Below are 21712 nucleotides of genomic sequence, written 5' to 3'. Positions count from 1 at the left end.
GCTGTCTCTGCCGCTGCCCTCTCCTGAGCCTCTCCTCCCGGTGTGGCGGCCCTCTCGATCTCTCTCCATCATCCGCGTTGGTCCCCCAGCCGGAGGCCTCCAGCATCTCCTCCCCCGCGCCCGGTTGGGGGGGGGGTGCCACGGCGCAGGCGCACTCCGAGGCCCTCCCTCTGCCCCCCCACACCCCGCTCAGCGTCTGGGCCTCATCCCCCACTTCTCTGTCTCCCTCTCCCCCCCCTCCACCTCCCCGGACACTGACACCCCATTACTCCAGTCTCCCCAGCCTCAGCCCGAGTCTGCCCAAGGTAAGGAGAGAAGAGGGGAGGCAGGAGGGAGAAGGGGAGGGACCGAGCATCCTGCATCCCCAGATAAACAAACCCCGGGAGGGGGGCGGCCTGGACTCGGGAGAAGAAGAATGGGGGGCTAGGCCTCGGGGAGGTGCTGGCGCTGGACCCCCACGCCAGGCTCCTCCGATGGGTGCTGGGCGTTTCTCCGATTGCTCCAAAGCCAGAGCTGGGGGGCGTGGGGCGCTGGGGGGGGGACCTCGCTAGCTGACCTCTGCTTTCAAGATTGGCCTGAAGGTCGCCCCTGACTCTGCACCCCCTCACCCCGACAGGGCTACTGGGGACCATGACTAAGACAGATCCTGCCCCGATGGCCCCACCGCCGCCCCGGGGCGAGGAGGAAGAAGAGGAGGAGGAGGAGGAACCGGTGCCTGAGGCTCCCAGCCCCACCCAGGAGCGCAGGCAGAAGCCTGTGGTGCACCCCTCGGCCCCTGCCCCCCTCCCCAAGGATTACGGTAACCAGAACCCCCAGCCGAGGGTCCTCAGGGGGGCGGGCTGAGCTTTCTTGGGGGACTTGCAGGGAGGACTTGGGGGGATCTGAATATGGGTTGAGCGTCTTGGTGGTGAAACCCTTGGATCGCCTCTCCATTAACTCATTCATGCACTCCTTGGAAAAATGGCAGCGGGAGTATAATCGTGCCTTTGATTGGCAACACACCATTCAGTCATTTAACAAACTGGTTAAGTGCTTACCACAGACCTGGTTATTTGCTGGGAGCTGGGGCCACCGCGCAGACTCCAGAAGACCCAGACTTTGCCCCGGGAGAGCTCCCAGGAGCCGTAAAGACCACATAAATAAGAATAAAAATACTGTAAATAGAAGAGGCCAAGGTTTGATGAGAATTCTGTTAGACAGAACAAGATGCTGCAGGAGGTTTCCTTTTTAGGAGGTGCCTTTTTGGAGAGGTAACATTTGCGAGACACCCAGGGATGAGTGAGGGGCTGATCAGGGAAAGGGGTGTCTTTGGGGAGACAGCCACAGGAGTAGGTGCGGAGGGAGGAGGGGCAGAATTGAGTTGGTCTCAATTTGAACACTCAAATTGTTTAATCATGCATCCTGGATTTATCTTTTACTCTGTGACAAGCTGCATGCAGGGGTACATATTAATAGGGTCCTATCCAGGCATGACCTCTGCCCTCATCAGAGTGGGGCTATATAAAATAATGGTTGCAGAAGTCAGGTTGCTTGCATTCAGACTCAAGTGGAGGCTCTGAAAGAAGAGACAGACAGACAGACTCCTGGATGCCGGCTAACTCTGCTGTCAGGATGGGTCTTTCCTGGCCAGGTGGTATTTGGGCTGAGGTCTGAGTCTAAAGAGGAACCATGCATTGGAATGCAGGAGGAAGAGAGCCCGAAGTAGACCACAAGTGCAAAGGCCCTGAGAAGGGACTGGACTTGGGCCTTAATCACTGGGTGCAGTGAGGGCTTGAGTAGAATTGAGGTGAAAGGAGCTTTCTGGAGCTCAGCTGGAAGAGTTTTGGGGCCGAAGTGGCAGCACAGTGATAGCACAGTGGTAGGGCATTTGCCTTGCATGTGGCTGACCCAGGACAGATGTGGTTTCGATCCCCTGCAACCCATATGGTCCCCCTAGCAAGGAGCGGTTTCTGAGCACAGAGCCAGGAGTAACCCCTGAGCGCCGCAAGGTGTGGCTGTGTGTGTGTGTGTGTGTGTGTGTGTGTGTGCGCGCGCGTGCGCGCGCATTCAAAAGAAGAGGATTGCTTGATTGGTTTATATTTTCAAAAGCTTTTTCTGGCTTCTGGGTAAGTAGAGAGGATGGCACTCAGGCACAGTTGGATTCAGGAGGAGCTTTTAGAAGTTGGGGCTGGAAAACACAGCTGGGAGATTTAAAAATTAGACTGGAGGCCCCACAAGCATCAGATGGGAGGGACGGTATGTATCTGTGGGTCAGAGAGACAAGTTAATGTACCCTGAAAATTGGCAGGTGTCCTTTGGTGGTGTGGCTGGGGCCTGGGGGCCTGGGAAAGTCAGGATCCTGCCTGTAAGAATAAGGACTGTTTGGTTCCAGAATGGGAAGGAACCTGAAAATGTGGCCTAGGACAGAGGGCTGGGTGGACTCCCCTGGAAATGGTGTATCAGTTGACTACATTTTTTCTATGAATTCTGCAGCAGTTGACTGAGCCCCTTACACCTGCCAGGGGCTGTGCTGAGCCTTGTGGATTTAGGAAGTGAACAAGGAAAAGCCAACATTTAACGATCACATCCTTGTGAGGGAGGCAAGTAAGAAATGTAGAGGATGAGGGAAAGGGAATAAGAGAAAGGTACAGAGGGAAGCAAGCCTTTAGCAAGTTTAGTGATCTTTGAAGCGTTTGTCCTTTAACTATAGAGATGCTAGGCAAGGGCCTGATGGGGGTAAAGGGGGGCTGGGAAGCTTTTGAAGAGCTGACATTTGCACAAAGACCTACAAAGCCTTGAGAAGATCTGAGACTGGATGAAGGAAAACAGCAAATGCAGAGCCCCTGAGACCAAAAGTTGCCTGATGCAGTGGAAGGTCTGAAAGGCCAGAGGCAAACAAGGGGAGGGAGAAGACAGAGCTAGGTAAGGCCAGTGTGCGCAGGGCCTATACACTGCCAGTTACACAGCTGAGTGAGCTTGGGAGGGCTCTAAAGTGACTGGGAGTTTTGTTTGCTTATTTGTTTGGGGGGCCATCCCTGGCAGTCCTCGGGGGTTATTCCTGGATTTGTGCTCTGGAATTATTCCTGGCATTGCTCAGGGGACCATGTAGGGTGCCGGGGATCAAACCCAGGTCAGCTGCATGTAAGGTAAACCTCAGACCTGCTGTGCTATCACCCTGGCCCCCAATGTGACTTGGAGTTTAACAGGGCCACTCTGGCTGATTCCTGACACTGTTGTCTCAGCACCTCCTGAGTTCTGCATAATCTGACCATTCTGCTCTCTCTCTCTCTCTCTCTCTCTCTCTCTCTCTCTCTCTGTCTGTCTCTGTCTCTGTCTCTCTGTCTCTGTCTCTCTCTGTCTCTCTCTGTCTCTCTGTCTCTCTCTGTCTCTCTGTCTCTCTGTCTCTCTGTCTCTCTGTCTCTCTCTCTCTCTCTCTCTCTCTCTCTCTCTCTCTCTCTCTCTCTCTCTCTCTCTCTCGTTGTTGGGCCACACCTGGTCATGCTCAGTGGTTACTCCTGGCTATATGCTCAGAAATCGCTCCTGGCTCGGGGGACCATAGGAGATGCCAGGGATTGAACCCAGGTTTGTCCTGGGTCAGCCTCGTGTGTAAGGCAAATGCCATACAACTGTGCTCCTTTCAACATGTACCACATTCCTGCATGGCCCGAGTTCTGTTCTGGCTGTTACTCCAGAGAGCAGCATCCATCAGAGCCTAGTGCAGAGAGCCAGGCATTTTTTTGGGCATCACACCCGAACTGACCGAGATTTGATCTTGCCTATGAGGATATCTTTGATGTGGACTGCACACTATTTTTAAAAAAGCTTTCTTGGGCATTGAGGGCGGGGTCCATACGTGGCTGTGCTTAAGGCTTTGTCCTATCTCTGTGCTCAGGGATCACTTCTGACAGTGCTCAGGGGACTATATAGGATAGTAAGAATTGAACACTGGTGGGCCATGTGCAAGGCAGGTGCCTTACCCACTATACTATTGCTCTCACCCTTGAAAAATAGCTTTTATGTTTTTGTTTTGGGGCTACACCCAATGGTGCTCAGGAGTTACTCCTGACTTTGCACTCAGCAATTATTTTTGGCAAGCTCAGGGGACCATATGGAATGCTGGAATCGAACCCAGGTCGAACACAAATACCCTACTCACTGTCGCTCAGGCCCAAAATAACATTTTTTTTTTTTTTGTGGTTTTTGGGTCACACCCGGCAGTGCTCAGGGGTTATTCCTGGCTCCAGGCTCAAAAATTGCTCCTGGCAGGCACGGGAGGACCATATATGGGACGCCGGGATTCGAACCGATGACCTCCTGCATGAGAGGCAAACGCCTTACCTCCATGCTATCTCTCCGGCCCCGGCCCAAAATAACATTAAAAAAATATTTATGCGGGGCCGGGCGGTGGCGCTAAAGGTAAGGTGCCTGCCTTGCCTGCGCTAGCCTTGGACGGACCGCGGTTCGATCCCCCGGTGTCCCATATGGTCCCCCAAGCCAGGAGCAACTCTGAGCACATAGCCAGGAGTAACCCCTGAGCGTTACTGGGTGTGGCCCAAAAACCAAAAAAAAAAATATATATTTATGTTTTGGATTTTGGGCCACATTCGGTGATGCTGAAGGGTTACTCTTGGCTATGCGCTCAGAAATCTCTCTTGGCTTGGGGGACCATATTGGACGCAGGAGAATTGAACTGTGATCTGTCCTAGGTCAGCTGCTTGCAAGGCAAACAAACGCCCTACTGCGACACCACCGCTGTGGCCTCAACATTTAAAAATTTTTTAATTTGAAACCATTGTAATTTACAAAGTTTTTCAAAGTTGGGTTTCAGACATACAGTGTTTCAGGGCCAATCCCACCACCAGTGTCGACTTCCCTCCACCAATGATCCCAGAATAGAGAAAATCCATGCCACCACCCGTGGCCCTCAGCCTGCTCACATAATTTTATTTTCTTTCTTTTCTTTTCTTTTCTTTTCTTTTCTTTTCTTTTCTTTTCTTTTCTTTCTTCTCCCTCCCTCCCTCCCTCCCTCTCTCCCTCCCTCCCTCCCTCCCTCCCTCCCTCCCTCCCTCCCTCCCTCCCTCCCTCCCTCCCTCCTTTCTTTCTTTCTTTCTTTCTTTCTTTCTTTCTTTCTTTCTTTCTTTCTTTCTTTCTTTCTTTCTTTCTTTCTTTCTTTCTTTCTTTCTTTCTTTCTTTCTTTCTTTCTTTCTTTCTTTCTTTCTTTCCCCAAGGCGCTTGGGGGTTACTCCTGGCTCTGTGCTCAGAAATTGTTCCTGGCAGGCTCCGGGAACTATATGGGATACTGGGAATGAAACCCCGGTTTGTCCATGGTTGGCTGCGTGCAAGGCAAATGCCCTACCGCTGTGCTATCATGCATTTTTTTTGTTTTGTTTTTGTGTTTGGGTCACACCTGGCAGCGCTCAGGGGTTACTCCTGGCTCTAAGCTCAGAAATCGCTCCTGGCAGGCTCAGAGGACCATATGGGATGCCGCGATTCCAACCGCTGTCCTTCTGCATGCAAGGCAAACGCCTTACCTCCATGCTATCTCTCCGGCTAGAGCCTGGAGTAACCCCTGAGTGCTGCCGGTGTGACTCCCCCCCCCAAAAAAAAAAAAGATTTACGGGTCGGTGCGGTGGTGCAGAACGGTAAGGTGTCTGCCTTGCAGGCACTAGCCTAGGACATGTTGCCGTTCGATTCTCCAGCATTCCATATGGTCCCCCAAGCCAGGAGCGATTTCTGAGCGCATAGCCAGGAGTAACCCTTGAGCATCACCGGGTGTGGCCCAAAAAAAAACAAAAGAAAGAAAGAGAGAGAGAGAGAGGGAGGGAGGGAGGGAGGGAGGGAGGGAGGGAGGGAGGAAGGAAGGAAGGAAGGAAGGAAGGAAGGAAGGAAGGAAGGAAGGAAGGAAGGAAGGAAGGAAGGAAGAAAGGAAGAAAGGAAGGAAGAAAGAGAAAGAAAGAAAGGAAAGAAAGAAAGAAAGAAAGAAAGAAAGAAAGAAAGAAAGAAAGAAAGAAAGAAAGAAAGAAAGAATGAATGAATTACTTGGGGCTGAAGTGATAGCACAGCAGGTAGGGCTTTTGTCTGGCATGCAGCTGATCCTGGCTTGATCTTCAGCATTCCATATGGTCCCCTGAGGCTTCCAGGAGTGATTTCTGAGCCAGAAGTAACCCCTGAGCACCACTGGGTTTGGCCCAAAAATAAAACAAACAAAAAAAAATTCAGATTTTTTCCCCCCTCTAGAGTTGGGGCTGAATCGTGGCCACTTGGTGACAGAGCTTAGGTTGGCTAGGGCCTGGGGACTCCAGAGTGTGGAAACTCCAGGGTACAGCTCCTTGTCTTGTCTTGTCAGGATAGTGTTTGCTGCCATAGGACAGGGTTCTGAGCGCACTGTTCAAGATACCCTAAGCGTCCAGATTTAATGTGAAACTCCTGATTTTGCAACCTCTGGTGGGCCACAAAGCCTGTGGCTAAATACACCAGTAGGTTAAACCCCTGAATTAAAAGAGTTTATTTTCTAGTTATCTATGTTTTAGTGGTGTTCAAGGCTTACTCCTTTTTTTTTTTTTTTTTGGTTTTTTGGTTTTTTGGGCCACACCCAGTAACGCTCAGGGGTTACTCCTGGCTATGCGCTCAGAAGTTGCTCCTGGCTCGGGGGACCATATGGGACACCGGGGGATCGAACCGCGGTCCGTCCAAGGCTAGCGCAGGCAAGGCAGGCACCTTACCTTTAGCGCCACCGCCCGGCCCCTCAAGGCTTACTCCTGACTCTGCACTCAGGGATCACTCCTGGTGGGCTCAGGGAACCATATGCGTGGGTACTGGGGATTAAATTTGTGTCAGTGGTGTTTAGGCAACGCCATACCCTCTCTGTCTCTCTGGCCTATGAATTAAAAGGATTTAAAGGCAAAGTGCAAGATCGCCCTTTTTTGGGGTTTTATTTTGGGGGGAGGGATTGTCACACTGGGTGGTGCTCAGGGTTATTCCTGGCTCTGCATTTAGAAATTGCTGCTGGCAGGCTCAGAGGACCATATGGGATGCCTGGAATTGAACTCAGACCTGCCACGCGCAAGGCAAACGCCCTACCCTACCACTGTGCTATAGCTCAGGCCCCAAGATCTCCCTTTTGTTTCAAAATAAAAAAGTGGGTGGGGAGTCAGCATACCTGAGTAACCTTTAAATCTCTCACCATCCCAGCCTTTACCTTCTTCGACCCCAATGACCCTGCATGCCAGGAGATTCTGTTCGACCCCCAGACCACCATCCCCGAACTGTTTGCCATTGTGCGCCAGTGGGTACCCCAAGTTCAACACAAGATCGATGTCATTGGCAATGAGGTGAGAGCCCTGAAGCAGGTGGGGCGAGCGAGGAAGGGGTTCCTGACATGTCTGAACCCTAACGCTTATTCTTCTCTGTTCCTGATCTTCAGATTTTGCGCCGTGGCTGCCACGTGAACGATCGCGATGGACTGACGGACATGACACTCCTCCACTATGCGTGCAAGGCGGGGGCCCACGGAGTCGGTGAGGCTCCAGTCCCTTCAAACCTGAAAACCCTAAACCCACCCCAAACCCTGAGTCTATGTGTCTCCCCTCCCCCCCCATCCTGAACTAACCTAAGATCCCAGGAGCAATCCCTGAGGCCCAAGGCCTTCTTCTCTATGCCCTGGAGGGACCTAAACTGACCCACACTGTTGCACAGGGGACCCAGCCGCAGCTGTGCGCCTGTCCCAGCAGTTGCTGGCACTGGGCGCCGACGTGACCTTACGCAGCCGTTGGACCAACATGAACGCGCTTCACTATGCGGCCTATTTTGACGTGCCCGACCTTGTGCGTGTGCTACTGAAGGGTGCACGGCCCCGAGGTGAGACCCCCGGAGAAGCTGAGGAGTGTGAGCAGAAGTAGCTGCACAGGGTTTGGGGGTAGAGGATATGGAGCAAGAAAGTTGGCACTGGGGCCTGGAACCATGGTACAATGGATAGGGCATTTGCGTTGCATGTGGCCCACCTGGTGGGATTCGATCCCTAGAATCCCATATGGTTCCCTAAGCCTGCCACGAGTAATTCCTGGGCACAGAGCCAGGAGTAACCCTTGAGGACCTCTGGCTGTGGCCCTAAAATGCTCCATTACCCCTTCTCCTCAAAGGAGGGCTGGATCGGGATGCAAAGTGATGGGGCCAGCTGAGGTTGATGGGGACCAGGGTAACAGGCGGGATCAGGATGCTAGCCCAGTGGGAAAGGGCCTCTGCCCACCCCTACAGGACAGGGTTGGACCTGGACAGGAGGGACAAGACCAAGGGTGGAAGGGGCGACTCTGGGGTGGAGCTCTGCATGCCCCAGTGTTGAAGGTGAAGGCTAGATGGCTGCGGGTCCTGCTGCTCACCCCGAATTTTCCTTTTGCACCCCTCCCAGTAGTGAACTCCACATGCAGCGACTTCAACCACGGCTCAGCCCTGCACATCGCAGCTTCCAACCTGTGCCTGGGAGCCGCCAAGTGTTTGCTGGAGCACGGTGCCAACCCAGCGCTGCGGGTACTGCATGCTTGGCCCGGCCCCCATTATCTGCCTGCCCCCTCCTTTCTCCATTCTGTTCTGGCCAGCAGCTTCCGAGGAGGTTAAGACAGGCCAGTCCCCAGTCCCCTGGTATGTTTGGGAGCTCCCAAAATATTGCCAAAAGCACCTGTACCCTCAACAAAGGAAAAGGGCCGCTGACATTTGTAGCACGCATAGGAGCCCTGTTTTACAGTGAAGAAAATGAGGCAGAGAACGTAAGTGATGAATTTGGCCAGAGCTTCTTAGCAGGAATTTTCTCTTTGAACCGTGGTGATTCTGCTGTCAGTATTGCCAGATCATGATGAAAGCAGAGTGGAGACCGACCCCAGAAATCCTCTACATACTCCCTGACCCCCTCATGCACACAGTAGACATCTAGGTTGCTCCCCAATGCCAGTTACTTGCAGCTCCCCCTGCTCTGTGCATATCACTTTCAGGGGCATGTTCTGTCCCTCTTGAGGCCCTTCCTCTCCTATTTCCCATTGACTAGTAGGACCCCCAAGCCCTGTACCTATTTTCAGTTCACTGGTCCCCTGGCACATGGGCCTTCCTGATGCCTATTGACTCCCACCTGAACCTCCCTCAGCTACTTACATCTTAGCTTGAGGTCTGTGGACAGAGCACTGTAACGTCTGGTCTACAGACCAGTACCTCCATTACTAATTCCTACGTAGGCCCAGGGTACAACCTAGTCCCTTCTCTGCTTCACCGACACCAGGCCTATTTGGGGCCTGACCTCTGAGTCTGCCTTGTCTCTTTCTTTTGGCCCCCAGAACCGAAAGGGACAGGTGCCAGCAGAGGTGGTTCCGGACCCCATGGACATGTCTCTGGACAAGGCCGAGGCAGCACTGGTGGCCAAGGAGCTGCGGACGCTGCTGGAAGAGGCCGTGCCACTCTCCTGTGCCCTCCCCAAGGTCACACTCCCCAACTATGACAACGTCCCTGGCAATCTCATGCTCAGCGCACTGGGCCTGCGCCTGGGAGACCGAGTTCTCCTGGATGGCCAGAAGGTCAGAACCTGGGGCATGTTGGGAAGGGCCCGGGGCCAAGTGCAGATCTTCCCTGTCCCTGTCCCTGACCTAGTCTGCCCTCTTCCAGTCCTGGTTTCCTCCCTCCACTCTTCTGTCCCCTGAGTCCCACTCTGTTCTGAGTTTTCATCTCAGGACAGAAAACAGTCCCAATGTCCTCACTGAACAAGGACAGCCCAGAGTAGCTGTCCTGGGACGCACAAGTTGAGTGATGAGTGCAGCGCTATTCCCGTGGGTCTCTGGGGCCTTGCAGTCCCTGCTCAAGTTTCACCTCCACTTCGGTATGCCCAGTGCTCTGATGAAGAAGGTACAGGCCAAGCAATCAGAGCTGATGGGAGAGAAGAGTTAGGTGCAGGGAAACAGGAGATGGGATAGAGAAGGGATTCAGGTAGAGGAGCAGGTCTAAAGGTCACCAGGGACAGTCTCATAGATGTGGATATTCCAGCTGTGATTCATCACCTGTTGTCACTCGGAATGAGCTAGACCCAACACAGGGCTGTGTCAGCCTCTTGTGGAAATTCTGTTTCTCATGAAGGAGCAAGACTTCAAAAACTCAACTCAGGCTGGAGCAATAGCACAGTGGTAGGGTGTTTGCCATGCATGCAACTGATCAGGATGGATCCGAGTTCAATTCCTGGCTTCCCATATGGCTTCCCAAGCCTGCCAGGAGTGATTTCTGAGTTCAAAGCCAGGAGTAACCCCTGAGTGCCTCTGGGTATGGCCCCAAAACAAAACAAACAAACAAACAAACAAACAAAAACCCCAAAACCAACTCAAAAATTTCAGCTCAAAGTCCAGGTGCTTTCTGGTAGAATAAGGATTTGAAATGTCATTAAGTGCTTGGAATTTTGTAATTTGTCCCAGCTGAGGGCAGAAATGGTCTCCATAGGGGTGTTTCAGGAAGGCTTGTTGGAGGAGATGGTGTTGGAATTGAGATAGAAAGACACTGCCCCTGTAGGAATATGGGGGCTATGGAACTGCAGGTTTAGGGGGCCAGAGGAAGGTAGGGGAAGGAGGGGAATTTTCAAGAGATGGTGAGGTAGAGGACAGTGGGAGCTGGCTCACTGCACCCTGCAGGCCAGCAAGGAATTTGGATTTTTTTTTGTACAGAGAGAAACTATCAGTCAGCATTTGTTTCTGAGTCAAGAGTTTGAGTGTGGGGTAATAATACAATAATACAGAGCAATAATACAGTGGAGATATACAGTAATAATATATAGCAATAGTAAATGCCACCAACTGGGGTTTGATTCCTAGCATTCTCATATGTTCCCTTAGCCTCTAGAAGTGACCTCTGATCCCCTCAAAATGTGTTTGGATGAGTCAGCCCTATTCTGAAAGTCTTCTCTCTCTCTCATGACCAAGCAAACGATATTAACAGGTTTGAAACCAGCAGGAGTTATCTCACCTCATTTTACCAGAAGACTAGGAGACTCAGGTTAAGCTGTGATACCATCATGGCAGACCTGTAGTCCCATTGCTACCCTCTCAGAGAAGCAGCATAGCATGGAGGTTATGGACTTTTTTGCTGTGGGACCTGGATCTATTGAGTCCACTTTACATCTGTACAATATATCTAATATCCCCCTCAGGGATATATGAATCAATTTAGTGCTGAGCACTTCCAGCAGATACCTACTGAGTTCTCTGCATGTGCCAAACATGTGTCTAAACCCTACATCAATTCTCCCAAATGTGTGAAATTAAAAATCCCATCTCAGGGGGGCCAGAGCGGTGGTGCAAGCGGTAGGGCATTTGCTTTGCATGAACTCGCCTAGGACGGACCAAATTCAATCCCTCAGCATCTCATATGGTTCCTAAAGCCAGGAGTGATTTCTGAGTGTATAGCCAGGAGTAACCCCTGAGCATCACTGGGTGTGGCCCCCAAAACAAAAATAAATAAATAAATAAAATCTCATCTCAGGGGACCGAGCAATAACACAGTGGTAGGGTGTTTGCCTTACACATGACCAACCTGGGACGGATCCAAGTTCGAGTCCTAGCATCCCATAAGGTTCCCCAAGCCTGTCAGGAACAATTTCTGACCTCAGAGCCAGGAGTAATCCCTGAGCACTACCAGGTGTAGCTTAAAAAGCCAAAAAAAAAAAAAAAATCCCATCTCAGGGGGCTGGAGCAATAGCACAGCGGATAGAGCTCTTGCCTTGCACACGATTGATCTGGGTTCAATCCCCAGCATCCCTGAGCCTGCCACAAGTGATTCCTAAGCTAAGTGTAACCCCTGAACACAGGCAGATGTCACCCCTAAAACAAAGAGAAAAAGAAAAAAATTTCCATTTCAGAGACCAAACACAGTTTAAAGAGGCCAAAAGAGACTTGAGCAATGCTGATAACATACCCACTGCCTAATCTGTGCTTTGGATTCTTGTTTAACCCACAGCAGTCTATGTGGGAGATGGGTAGCCCCATTCTGTAGATGAAATCGAGGCCTAAACATTTCTCAGCTGAAAGGACAGAGCAACGAAGGCCATGGCTCATGGAACCCTCTCCAACCCCACAGCCTGTCCACTGCTCTCTCTGCCCTCTGATACTCTGTCTAGTTACCTTTTAGGGGTGTTAAAAAGTTTTATTGTGCTGTTTATAGCCATGGGGCACCAGTGACGACTAAATCACTAAGGTTGGGCAAGTGCCCACTGCGGAAATGGAAGGTTTATTTTATTTTATTTTATACTTTTAGTACTTAGATCTTGTGATTTTATTTATTTTTTATTTTTTGCCACATCCGGCAGCACTCAGGGGTTACTCCTCCTGGACCTGCTTGGGGGAGCATATGGGATGCTGGGGATCAAACCTAGATTGGTTACATGCAAGGCAAACCCCTTACCTGCTGTGCTGTCACTCCAGCTTCTGATTTTATTTCTTTACTGATTTATTTTGGGTTATTTTTTGGATCACATCCAGCAGTGTTCAGGGCTTACTCCAGGCTCTGCTCAGGGATTGCTCCTGAAAGAGCTTAATGACCATTTTGGCCATGTGCACCTGCAAGGCAAACATCTTACCCTTGTACTATTGCTGCAGCCCACCAAAAGTTAAAATTTAAATGGTCCCAAGTGGTTGGAACTACTTACTGCCAGAGACAAGGCAGCTCTGTTGCCATCCAATAAGATTGATGCCTTTTTTGGTGGGTGTGGGGAGGACCACACTCAGGGTTTACTCCTGGCTTTGTGCTCAAGAGTGATCTCTGACAGGGGCTGGAGCAATAGCACAGCTATTGTGCATAGCACAGCTGCTTTGTATGCAGCCAACCCCAACATCCTGTATGGTCTCCTGAACCTGCCAGGAGTGATTTCTGAGTGCAGAGCCAGGAGTAACTGTTGATGTATGGTAGTTGGACTTGGACAAGCCCCTGGCTAACCCCACTGAATGACAGATGAGCCTGAACATGCCCCTTTAGACATGCCCCTTTGTCATGCTGGGTATAAAAGTAAAAACTTGGACAGTTGGGGGGGGCAGAGTAGTGAATAGAGCAGCACCTGCTGGTCCATAGGAGGCCAGAGATAAAAGCATCAGAGAAATGCTGCCTGCTTTGTATCTTTTCCTTTCTTTTTTGTATCAGGGCCTCCCCCAGGGATGAATTTCTATCTATCTCTCTCCTCCTCAGACTCCAGAAGGAATAAAAAAGATACTTGATCTCTCTCCTCTCTTTCTCAGTCCTGAGCAGTCGGTAACTACATGTTGGTATCCCTGGGTTTCTGGCTGGGCACAAGTCCCGAACCAGCACCCAGGACTCACAGCCTTCTGTGAGCTTTGCAGCACCAGGCCTTGGCAGCCTTGGACCTTTGCCCCATGCAGCCTTGAAGCCCTGGCAGCCTTGGGCCTTTGCAAGTAGCCCCTGAGCACCACTGGGTGTGGCACAAAGCAAAACAAAACAAGAGTGATCCTTGGCAGAACTGAGCACCGTAGGCACTGTAGGAGCTTTTTGTTTTGTTTTATTGTTTTATTTTGGTTTGATTTTTGAGCTGCACTTAGCAGTGCGCAGGGATTACTTCTGGTGCTGTATTCCTGGTGGTGATTGAGAATCCATATGGAATGCCAGGGTGGCTCAAAGCAAGGCAAGCATCTTACCTCCTATTCTATCTCTCTGGCCCTCAGGTTGGTACCTTCCTCTTCCCACTTTGCAACTATGGTCATTGAGGCATGGTGAAGGGAAGTCATTGACTGCACTGAGGGGCTCCCTTCACACCATGCTGCCTCGATTGCCAGTGAGCTCTCACTGCCTTCTCTCCTCAGACGGGCACGCTGCGGTTCTGTGGGACCACTGAGTTTGCCAGCGGCCAGTGGGTAGGCGTGGAGCTGGATGAACCGGAGGGCAAGAACGATGGCAGCGTTGGGGGAGTCCGCTACTTCATCTGCCCCCCAAAACAGGGTCAGTCCTGACTGGGTCTCTAAAGGGTATGGATGGGGTACACTTAGTACAGATGCTGCTCATCAGGGCTGGCTCAAGGGTGAGGGCAGATGGCAGAGATGTGAACAGCTTCCAGCCTAGGCTCTGTCTGCCCCCAGGTCTCTTTGCTTCTGTGTCCAAGATCTCCAAAGCAGTGGATGCGCCCCCCTCATCTGTCACCTCCACTCCTCGGACCCCCCGAATGGACTTCTCCCGTGTTACTGGCAAAGGACGCAGAGAACATAAAGGTCAGAGGGGGTCTCAAAAGGGTTAGAGAGACCAAATTGGGGGTGATTTGAGGGGAACCCAGCTTCTGTGATACTGAACTCCCATTTGCATCAAAGAGCAAAGCTATTGTTTCTGTTGTGTGGGCCGCGTCTTGGGGTGCTGGAGTCTAGGGGCCACCTGGCTATGCTGGGGGTGTCCAGGGTCACACTTAGGTGTTTGGGAGATCACGTGGTACCAGGGATGGAACCCATGTTCAAGGTTTTTGCTCTGCCACTTAAACCATTTAACTATATTTCTGGACCCTACTCCCCTTTTAGAGACCAATTCCAGCCCCTGATTTCTGTGCCTCAGTTTCTTCTTCTTCTTCTTCTTCTTCTTCTTCTTCTTCTTCTTCTTCTTCTTCTTCTTCTTCTTCTTCTTCTTCTTCTTCTTCTTCTTCTTCTTCTTCTTCTTCTTCTTTTCTTCTTCTTCTTCTTCTTCTTTTCTTCTTTTCTTCTTCTTTTCTTCTCCTTTTCCTTCTTCTCCTTCTTTTTCTTTTCTTCTTCTTCTTCTTCTCCTCCTCCTCTTCTTCTTCTCTTCTCTTCTTTTCTTCTTTCTTCTTCTTCTTCTTCTTCTTCTTCTTCTTCTTCTTCTTCTTCTTCTTCTTCTTCTTCTTCTCCTCCTCCTCCTCCTCCTCCTCCTCCTCCTCTTCTTCTTCTTCTTGTTCTTGTTCTTCTTGTTCTTGTTCTTGTTCTTGTTCTTCTTCTTCTTCTTCTTGTTCTTCTTCTTCTTCTCTTCTTCTTGTTCTTCTTGTTCTTGTTCTTGTTATTCTTGTTCTTCTTCTTCTTCTTTTGGTTTTTTTTGGTTTTTGGATCACACCTGGCAGCGCTTAGGGGTACTCCTGGCTGTACACTCAGAAATCGCTCCTGGCCTGCTCGGGGGACCATATGGGATGCCGGGATTCGAACCACTGATCTTCTGCATGCAAGGCAAATGACTTACCTCCATGCTATCTCTCTGGCCCCAGCCTTGGACTCTTTTTTTTTTTTTTTTTTTGGTTTTTGGGCCACACCCGGTGACGCTCAGGGGTTACTCCTGGCTATGCGCTCAGAAGTCGCTCCTGGCTTGGGGGACCATATGGGGTGCCGAGGGATCGAACCGCGGTCCGTCCTAGGCTAGCGCAGGTAAGGCAGGCACCTTACCTTTAGCGCCACCGCCCGGCCCCCAGCCTTGGACTCTTGATAGTCTTTTCATATTCTTCTGTAGCTTCTTTTCTGCCCTGTTCCTCATTTTAATAGGACAGTGCTGGGGTTCTGACTTCGATGAATTAGTGGATAGCTCTGCTTTCAGAAAGGAGGCTTCTAAAAAGTCTTGTTTTTTAGTTTGTTTGTTTGGTTTTTGGTTTGGGGGCCACACTCAGCAGTGCTCAAGAATTTCACTCCGGGATCTCCTGTGGCTTGGGGGACCATTTGTGGTACTGGGTACCTAATTTGGGTTGGCGGCATGCAAGGCAAGCACTCTACTCACTATGGCTTTGGCTCAAAGGTTTGTTTTTATTTTTGGGCCACATCCAGTGGCGTGCAGAGATTTCTCTGTGGCTCTGTGCTTAGCAATCACTTCGAGTAATACAAGTAATAAGGCAAAGTTGCACATAGTCAACCCAGGTTTGATCCCTGGCATTCCATATGGTCGCCCAACTATCAACTAGGAATGAATGATCCCTGAGCTGAAGGAAGCCCTGAGCACTGCAAGGTATGGCTCACAATGAAAACAAACAAATAAATAAAATAAATTTGTATTCAGGGGCCGGAGAGATAGCATGGAGGTAGGGTGTTTGCCTTGCATGCTGAAGGACGGTGGTTTGAATCCCGGCATCCTATATGATCCCTGGGCCTGCCAGGAGCAACTTCTGAGCATAGAGCCAGGAGTGGCCCCTGAGTGTTGCCAGGTGTGACCCAAAAACTAAACAAAAAAAAACTTTTTTTGTATTCTGGTACTGGGACTTACAACACTATTCGCCACATTTCCACAGTACACCATTCTGACATCACATCCATCTGCACAGCCTGCTTCACTCCACCAGTTACCAAGGGTCCCTCCTAATCCCTGCTCCATCCAATCTCCCTCTTACCTCCACTCAGGTCTATAGACAGAATCTCCAGTGTGAGATTTTTGACCAGTTGTTCTCTTACTATTTTTGTTGTTGTTGTTATTTTTGAGCCACATCCAGCAGTGGTCAGAGGTTACTCCTGGCTCTGCACTCAGATATCACTCCTGGCAGGTTCAGAAGACCATATGGGATGTCAGGGATTGAACATAGGTTGGCCATGTGCAAGGCAAAAGTCCTACTTGGCTGTGTTATCACTCCAGCCCCTCTTACTGTTTTTTTTTTTTTATTTTTCCAAAGAAAGAAGGTTTGTTCTGCAGGCATTTGACCCAGTTTCCCTTTGCCCTATGCATATCCCTCTGGTTTTGTGATAGGGAAATTCAGTGTCCTTTTCTATCCAAAGCCTCAAAGTTTAGGAGAAGAGGAGCTAGACAGACAGTAAGGCACTTGACTTGTATGCTTCTGACCTGGGTTCGATCCCTGGTACCCCTTATGATCTTTTTTTTTTTTTTTTTGGTTTTTGAGTCACGCCCGGCAGCGCTCAAGGGTTACTCCTGGTTTTGCACTCAGAAATTGCTCCTGGCAGGCTCAGGGGACCATATGGGATGCCGGGATTTAAACCACTATCCTTCTGCATGAAAGGCAAACACCCTACCTCCATGTTATCTTCGGCCCCGACCCCATATGATCTTTTTTTTTTTTTCTTTTGGGCCACACCCGTTTGATGCTCAGGGGTTACTCCTGGCTAAGCGCTCAGAAATTGCCCCTGGCTTGGGGGACCATATGGGACGCTGGGGGATCGAAACGCAGTCTGTCCTACACTAGTGCTTGCAAGGCAGACACCTTACCTCTAGCACCACCTCGCTGGCCCCCCCTTATGATCTTAATGGTCCCAGAATATAGACATAAGAGTAAACCCTGAGCACTGCTTGGTATGGCCCCTGAGAAACAAACAAACAAAAAATTATAAAGGGACTGGAGAGATAGTATAGTGGGTAGGGTGTTTAGCATTGCACTTTCAGCTCACCCTGGTTCAATCCTTGGAACCTCACATGGTTCCCTGAGCCCCATCAGGAATGATACCTGAGCCAGAGCCAGGAGTAAGACCTGAGCACCACCAGTGTGGCACCCCATCTCCATATGAAAAATTTTTGGGGGTATCACACTTGGCAGCATTCAGGGGTTACTCCTGGCTCTACGCTCAGAAACTGCTCTTGGCAGGCTCGGGGGACCATATGGGATGCTAGGATTTGAATCACCATTCTTCTGCATGCAAGGCAAACACCCTGCTTACATGCTATCTCTCTGGCCCCAATTTTTTTTTCTTGAGAAAGCTCTGGACTTCCTCTGATTGGAATCAGAAGAGAGTTTTCTTTTTTCTGTGGGGGAGCCCCATGTAACTCAGAGAGCCCTGACCCTCCCCTCCCCGTGGACTCTGCATCCCCAGGCAAGAAGAAGCCACCCTCATCCCCATCCCTGGGCAGTCTGCAGCAGCGTGATGGGGCCAAGGCTGAGGTTGGAGACCAAGTACTCGTTGCAGGCCAGAAGCAGGGGGTTGTGCGCTTCTATGGGAAGACAGACTTTGCTCCAGGTGAGTCTGGGGGCTTGGGCTGGGGGGCCTGGGGTATCTGGGCATCCTGACACTTTCCCACTGCAGGTTACTGGTATGGTATTGAGCTCGAGCAGCCTACAGGCAAGCATGATGGCTCTGTCTTTGGTGTCCGGTACTTCACCTGCCCGCCACGGCATGGAGTCTTTGCGCCAGCATCGAGAATTCAGAGGTGAATGCAGGCAGGCCTGTCCCACCCCAGCACCCCCCCAATCTTGATCCCCACTCCTAACTGCACAAACTCCTGCTATCTTCCCTTTTCTTGGACAGTGTGGACACCCACTCCCCATCTTTCACAAAGGCCAGGGCTCTGTTCTTAGTCAGGCCCTTATGTCTCTGACTTCTCTTCCCATGTCTCCCCAGAATTGGTGGATCCACTGACCCCCCTGGGGACAATGTGGGAGCCAAAAAAGTGCACCAGGTGACAAGTAAGTTGGGGATTGCAGGATGGGAAGGGATGTGGGTCTAAAGAGAGGAGACAGGGTTGTGAGTTTATGAGGTGACAGGATTTTAAATTCTGAAATTTAATTGGGGACAGAGAAATGATGACAGGATCCCAAAAGGACAGATGCTGTGGGGGTACAGAGATGTTAGTAACAGCTCTGGGTGGGCTCTGGGACATGGGTGGATATTGGGGATCATGAGATATATTAATAAAGAGTCCAGGTGGGCATCTGTACTGTGGAATCCTGTTAGATGGTGGGGTGATGGGTGAGTCTTAGTGAGAGTATTAATGAGAGGGTTTGAGGTGGGATTAGGGACACAGGTAAAACTGTCATCCCTTCCTTTGGATCCTGCTGCCCTTTCAGTGACACAGCCCAAACGCACCTTCACGACAGTCCGGACCCCAAAGGACATCGCCTCAGAGAACTCCATCTCCAGGTATGTTGCTGCCCCCTGTTCCTCATGGGGTGCTCAGGGCATAGCTCTCACAGACCAGCACAGGGGTTTGGGGGTTGGAGCTCTGGGTGGGGCTGGAAATAGCAGTTAGGAGAGCATGGGAGCTATGTACTGATCCAGAGTGTTTAGGGAGTGAGTCCCTAAAGTGACTTATAGGGGCCACACTGGTGCTTGGGAGGCCATGTGATAGTGGGGTCCAAGCTGGGCCCTGTGCATGCTGGGCTTTGAGTTCTCTCCCTAGTCCTGGTGGCTTTAGCTTTGAAGGGGCAGATGGAAGAGGGACATGGTCCTCAGCCCTGCAGGAACTGAGAAGGCCTCCTCAGGGCTGGTGAAGCCAGAAAAGGCTGATTCCAGCCTGGGGGAAGAGCCTGGTGATGGGTCTTCATGTTCCTGTACTCAGACATGCCTGATTTTCCTTTCCAGGTTGCTCTTCTGCTGCTGGTTTCCCTGGATGCTGAGGGCAGAGATGCAGTCTTAGAGGCCCGGGCTTGCCCACAAAGAACCCCCTCCAGCGTCTCCTGACACAAGATGCTCCTAAGTCACCCCGAGATAGATTCCCAGTAATACATCCAGAATAGAGACCCCCATTAGCCAACCCTCGACCACTGAGGCCCCATTATTAACACGATAACCCCCCAAATACAGACCCCAAGTTACCCAGAAAGAGATTCCCTGAGTGTAGCACCTTCAGGCTAGTTCCTATCCTAACCCCTCAGAACAGACCCCTTAATGAGCAGATTTTCACATCCCCCAAAATGATGGTGACCTCCATGTGATGCTCCTCAACAGAACATTCCCAAGTCTCTCATTGTCAAGTCCCTCCCCACCACATCAGGACCTCTTGACTAAATGCAGTTAACACCTCCAGAACAACAGTAATAGACCTTCATGCCTCTCTCCTGCATTGAACATCAGCCCCCTCTAGAATCTGTGACCCACCACGATCATCTTTGAGCCCTTAACGGCAATCATTGACCCCTGTCATTAACAAGACCCTGCTCTTACCTCTCGAGGAGAGACCCACATCAACCAGCCTACTGTCACCCCCAATTTATAGACACCAAAACAGTCCTGGAAGTGCTAATTACAGGACCCCCAAGTCTTCCTGCCCTCTGCACCCTCAAGAAACCCCCAGTGCCTTGTATGAAGCCCACCTTACACGGCCCACAGCCGTTGTGCTGGCCAGGTTCCCAGAAAAATTCTCTATTTTTTAATGACTTCCCCCTTTGGGGGACCCCAAAATTTGGAGGCCCCATTATGACACTCTGGGGATCCTAAGCCCCAAGAGTACATGTCCCAAACTCCCCTGTGCCAAGTCCTATAACCCCCTAGAAGGCCCAAAGGCTCCTTAGTCCCAGGATCCTCAAATCATAGATTTGGCGGCGAATCCCCAAATTTAAAATCCCGACCCCCAGCCCCCCAGAAAACTCAATTATAGAGGTCCTTGTGCCTGGGATAGAGGAGACTGCAGACAGGATATATATCCCGGGCTACTGGGCACCTCAAGCCCTGTTCATAGGCACCAAGAGACCCCAAACTGGAATTTTCATCCCTGGAAACCACCTTCATGGATCTCAAGACGTTCAAATTCTAAGAATCCCAGACCTAAGGGAACCCTAAATTCTAAAAGTCCACCTCTAATACATGAAGGGCCCCAAGGCCTTGAGGGGATCTGAAATGCTGGAGCCCTCATCTCAATCTACCTTCTGGTCACAGGTCCCAAACACCAAATCTGAGTGACTGGCCCAAAGGACCTCACAGCACCCGGGCCAGACCAACAGTCTGAGGGAAACCCTTGAAGGCCCAGGGGGGTCCAGGGAGGATCTGGGGCCCTGACCACCAAGGACAGCTCACAACTGCCCCTTCACTGCATGTCCCCTCGGCATGACTCCTGTCCCCTTCAATAAAGACGTTTCTATGGTTTCTCTGTGTCGAGTCAGTGTTTGCCTCTGTGCCCGTGTGGGGAGCCGGGCGAGGAACCCTTTAGATCTGGCTCAGCACCATGAAACCATGCCCTAGTCTGCAGCAATGTTTCTGAAAATACAGTGTTTTTTCTGCAGCCACCTCTCCAGTCTGGGCCTCAATAGGTTTCAAAGCCCGGAGCTCTGATTGGTCGTTGTCAGACAACACCCGCCTCCGGAAAAGCTTCCTATTGGCTCAGGGGGACTGGAGGCGCAGCCTATCAGAAAACGGCGGCGAGGGGCGGGATCTCAGATGAGAACGCCGATTGGGTGGAAGGCGGGCACTTAGGCTCTTTGAGCATTCCCATTGGGCTGAGCGTCCTGCGTCGGGAATGGGAGGCGGAAGTGACTTGGAAGGGGATTAGGGATGTTGAATTTGGATTGTGGAGGGGACTCTGTGGACGGTCAGTTTGTGGGTGACTGAGGTTTGCGAGGGCTGAGGATGAGGGCTTGGGAGAGCGCTGATGGGAATCCTTGACTCTCAGAGTGTGGGGTCCTAAAAGATTGAATAGGATTAGGATTAGGAAGATTGGAGGAGTTAGACCCTGGGGCCTGCAGTGGGGCCTGCAGTAATGTGTCGCTTGTCTGACATGTCTGACATGGTCCAGGGTGGGGAGGAACAGAGGAGATGGAGAGACATGTCCGAGAAGGTTCAGATTATCAGCAAAAGTGGGGGTATCTGGTTTTGATTTGGTAGTCTCCTGGTCCAACCCAGGGTCTCCAGTGCTGTACCCCAGAGCTACATCCCTGGCCAGAACGGGGCATGGAAGAGGAGGAGGAGGGTCCATGAGGACCCTGAATGTCCCTAGGGAATCCTGCTCAGAAGTACCGATCTGAAGTTAGTAGTGTGGGACCTCAAATGAAGATATTTAAAGGGGTTCTGGGGTGCATCCAGGATGATGTATGAAGCTCTTGAGAAAGGCAGATATATGTAGTTTGATGGACCCTGTTAGATAGAATTTGGGAGCTCTGTCT

General features: G+C 51.0%; 1 protein-coding gene across 3 annotated transcripts; it reads left to right on the top strand.

The window, feature by feature from the left end:
* The first annotated feature begins 169 nt into the window (after positions 1-169).
* CLIP3 (CAP-Gly domain containing linker protein 3) lies at positions 170-20699 on the top strand. Of its 3 annotated transcripts, none has more exons than XM_049786599.1 (14): positions 170-305; positions 617-799; positions 7171-7310; positions 7403-7496; positions 7675-7836; positions 8387-8502; positions 9297-9533; positions 13800-13935; positions 14073-14201; positions 17715-17858; positions 17925-18048; positions 18240-18304; positions 18686-18758; positions 19200-20699. In XM_049786599.1, exons 2-14 carry the CDS (start codon positions 631-633, stop codon positions 19252-19254), a joined length of 1644 nt encoding a protein of 547 aa, XP_049642556.1. In that variant the 5' UTR covers positions 170-305; positions 617-630; the 3' UTR covers positions 19255-20699. The 3 variants fall into 3 exon arrangements, with proteins under 3 accessions (XP_049642556.1, XP_049642554.1, XP_049642555.1); XM_049786597.1 differs by having other exon boundaries at positions 8384-8502; XM_049786598.1 differs by having other exon boundaries at positions 570-799; positions 8384-8502.
* Positions 20700-21712: the final 1013 nt, after the last annotated feature.

The sequence above is a fragment of the Suncus etruscus genome, chromosome 14 (assembly GCF_024139225.1).
Source record: "Suncus etruscus isolate mSunEtr1 chromosome 14, mSunEtr1.pri.cur, whole genome shotgun sequence".
In the NCBI taxonomy this organism is placed as follows: Eukaryota; Metazoa; Chordata; class Mammalia; order Eulipotyphla; family Soricidae; genus Suncus; species Suncus etruscus.
The sequence above is the reverse complement of the archived record's forward strand: the minus strand, read 5'-3'. Positions and strand labels throughout refer to the sequence as shown.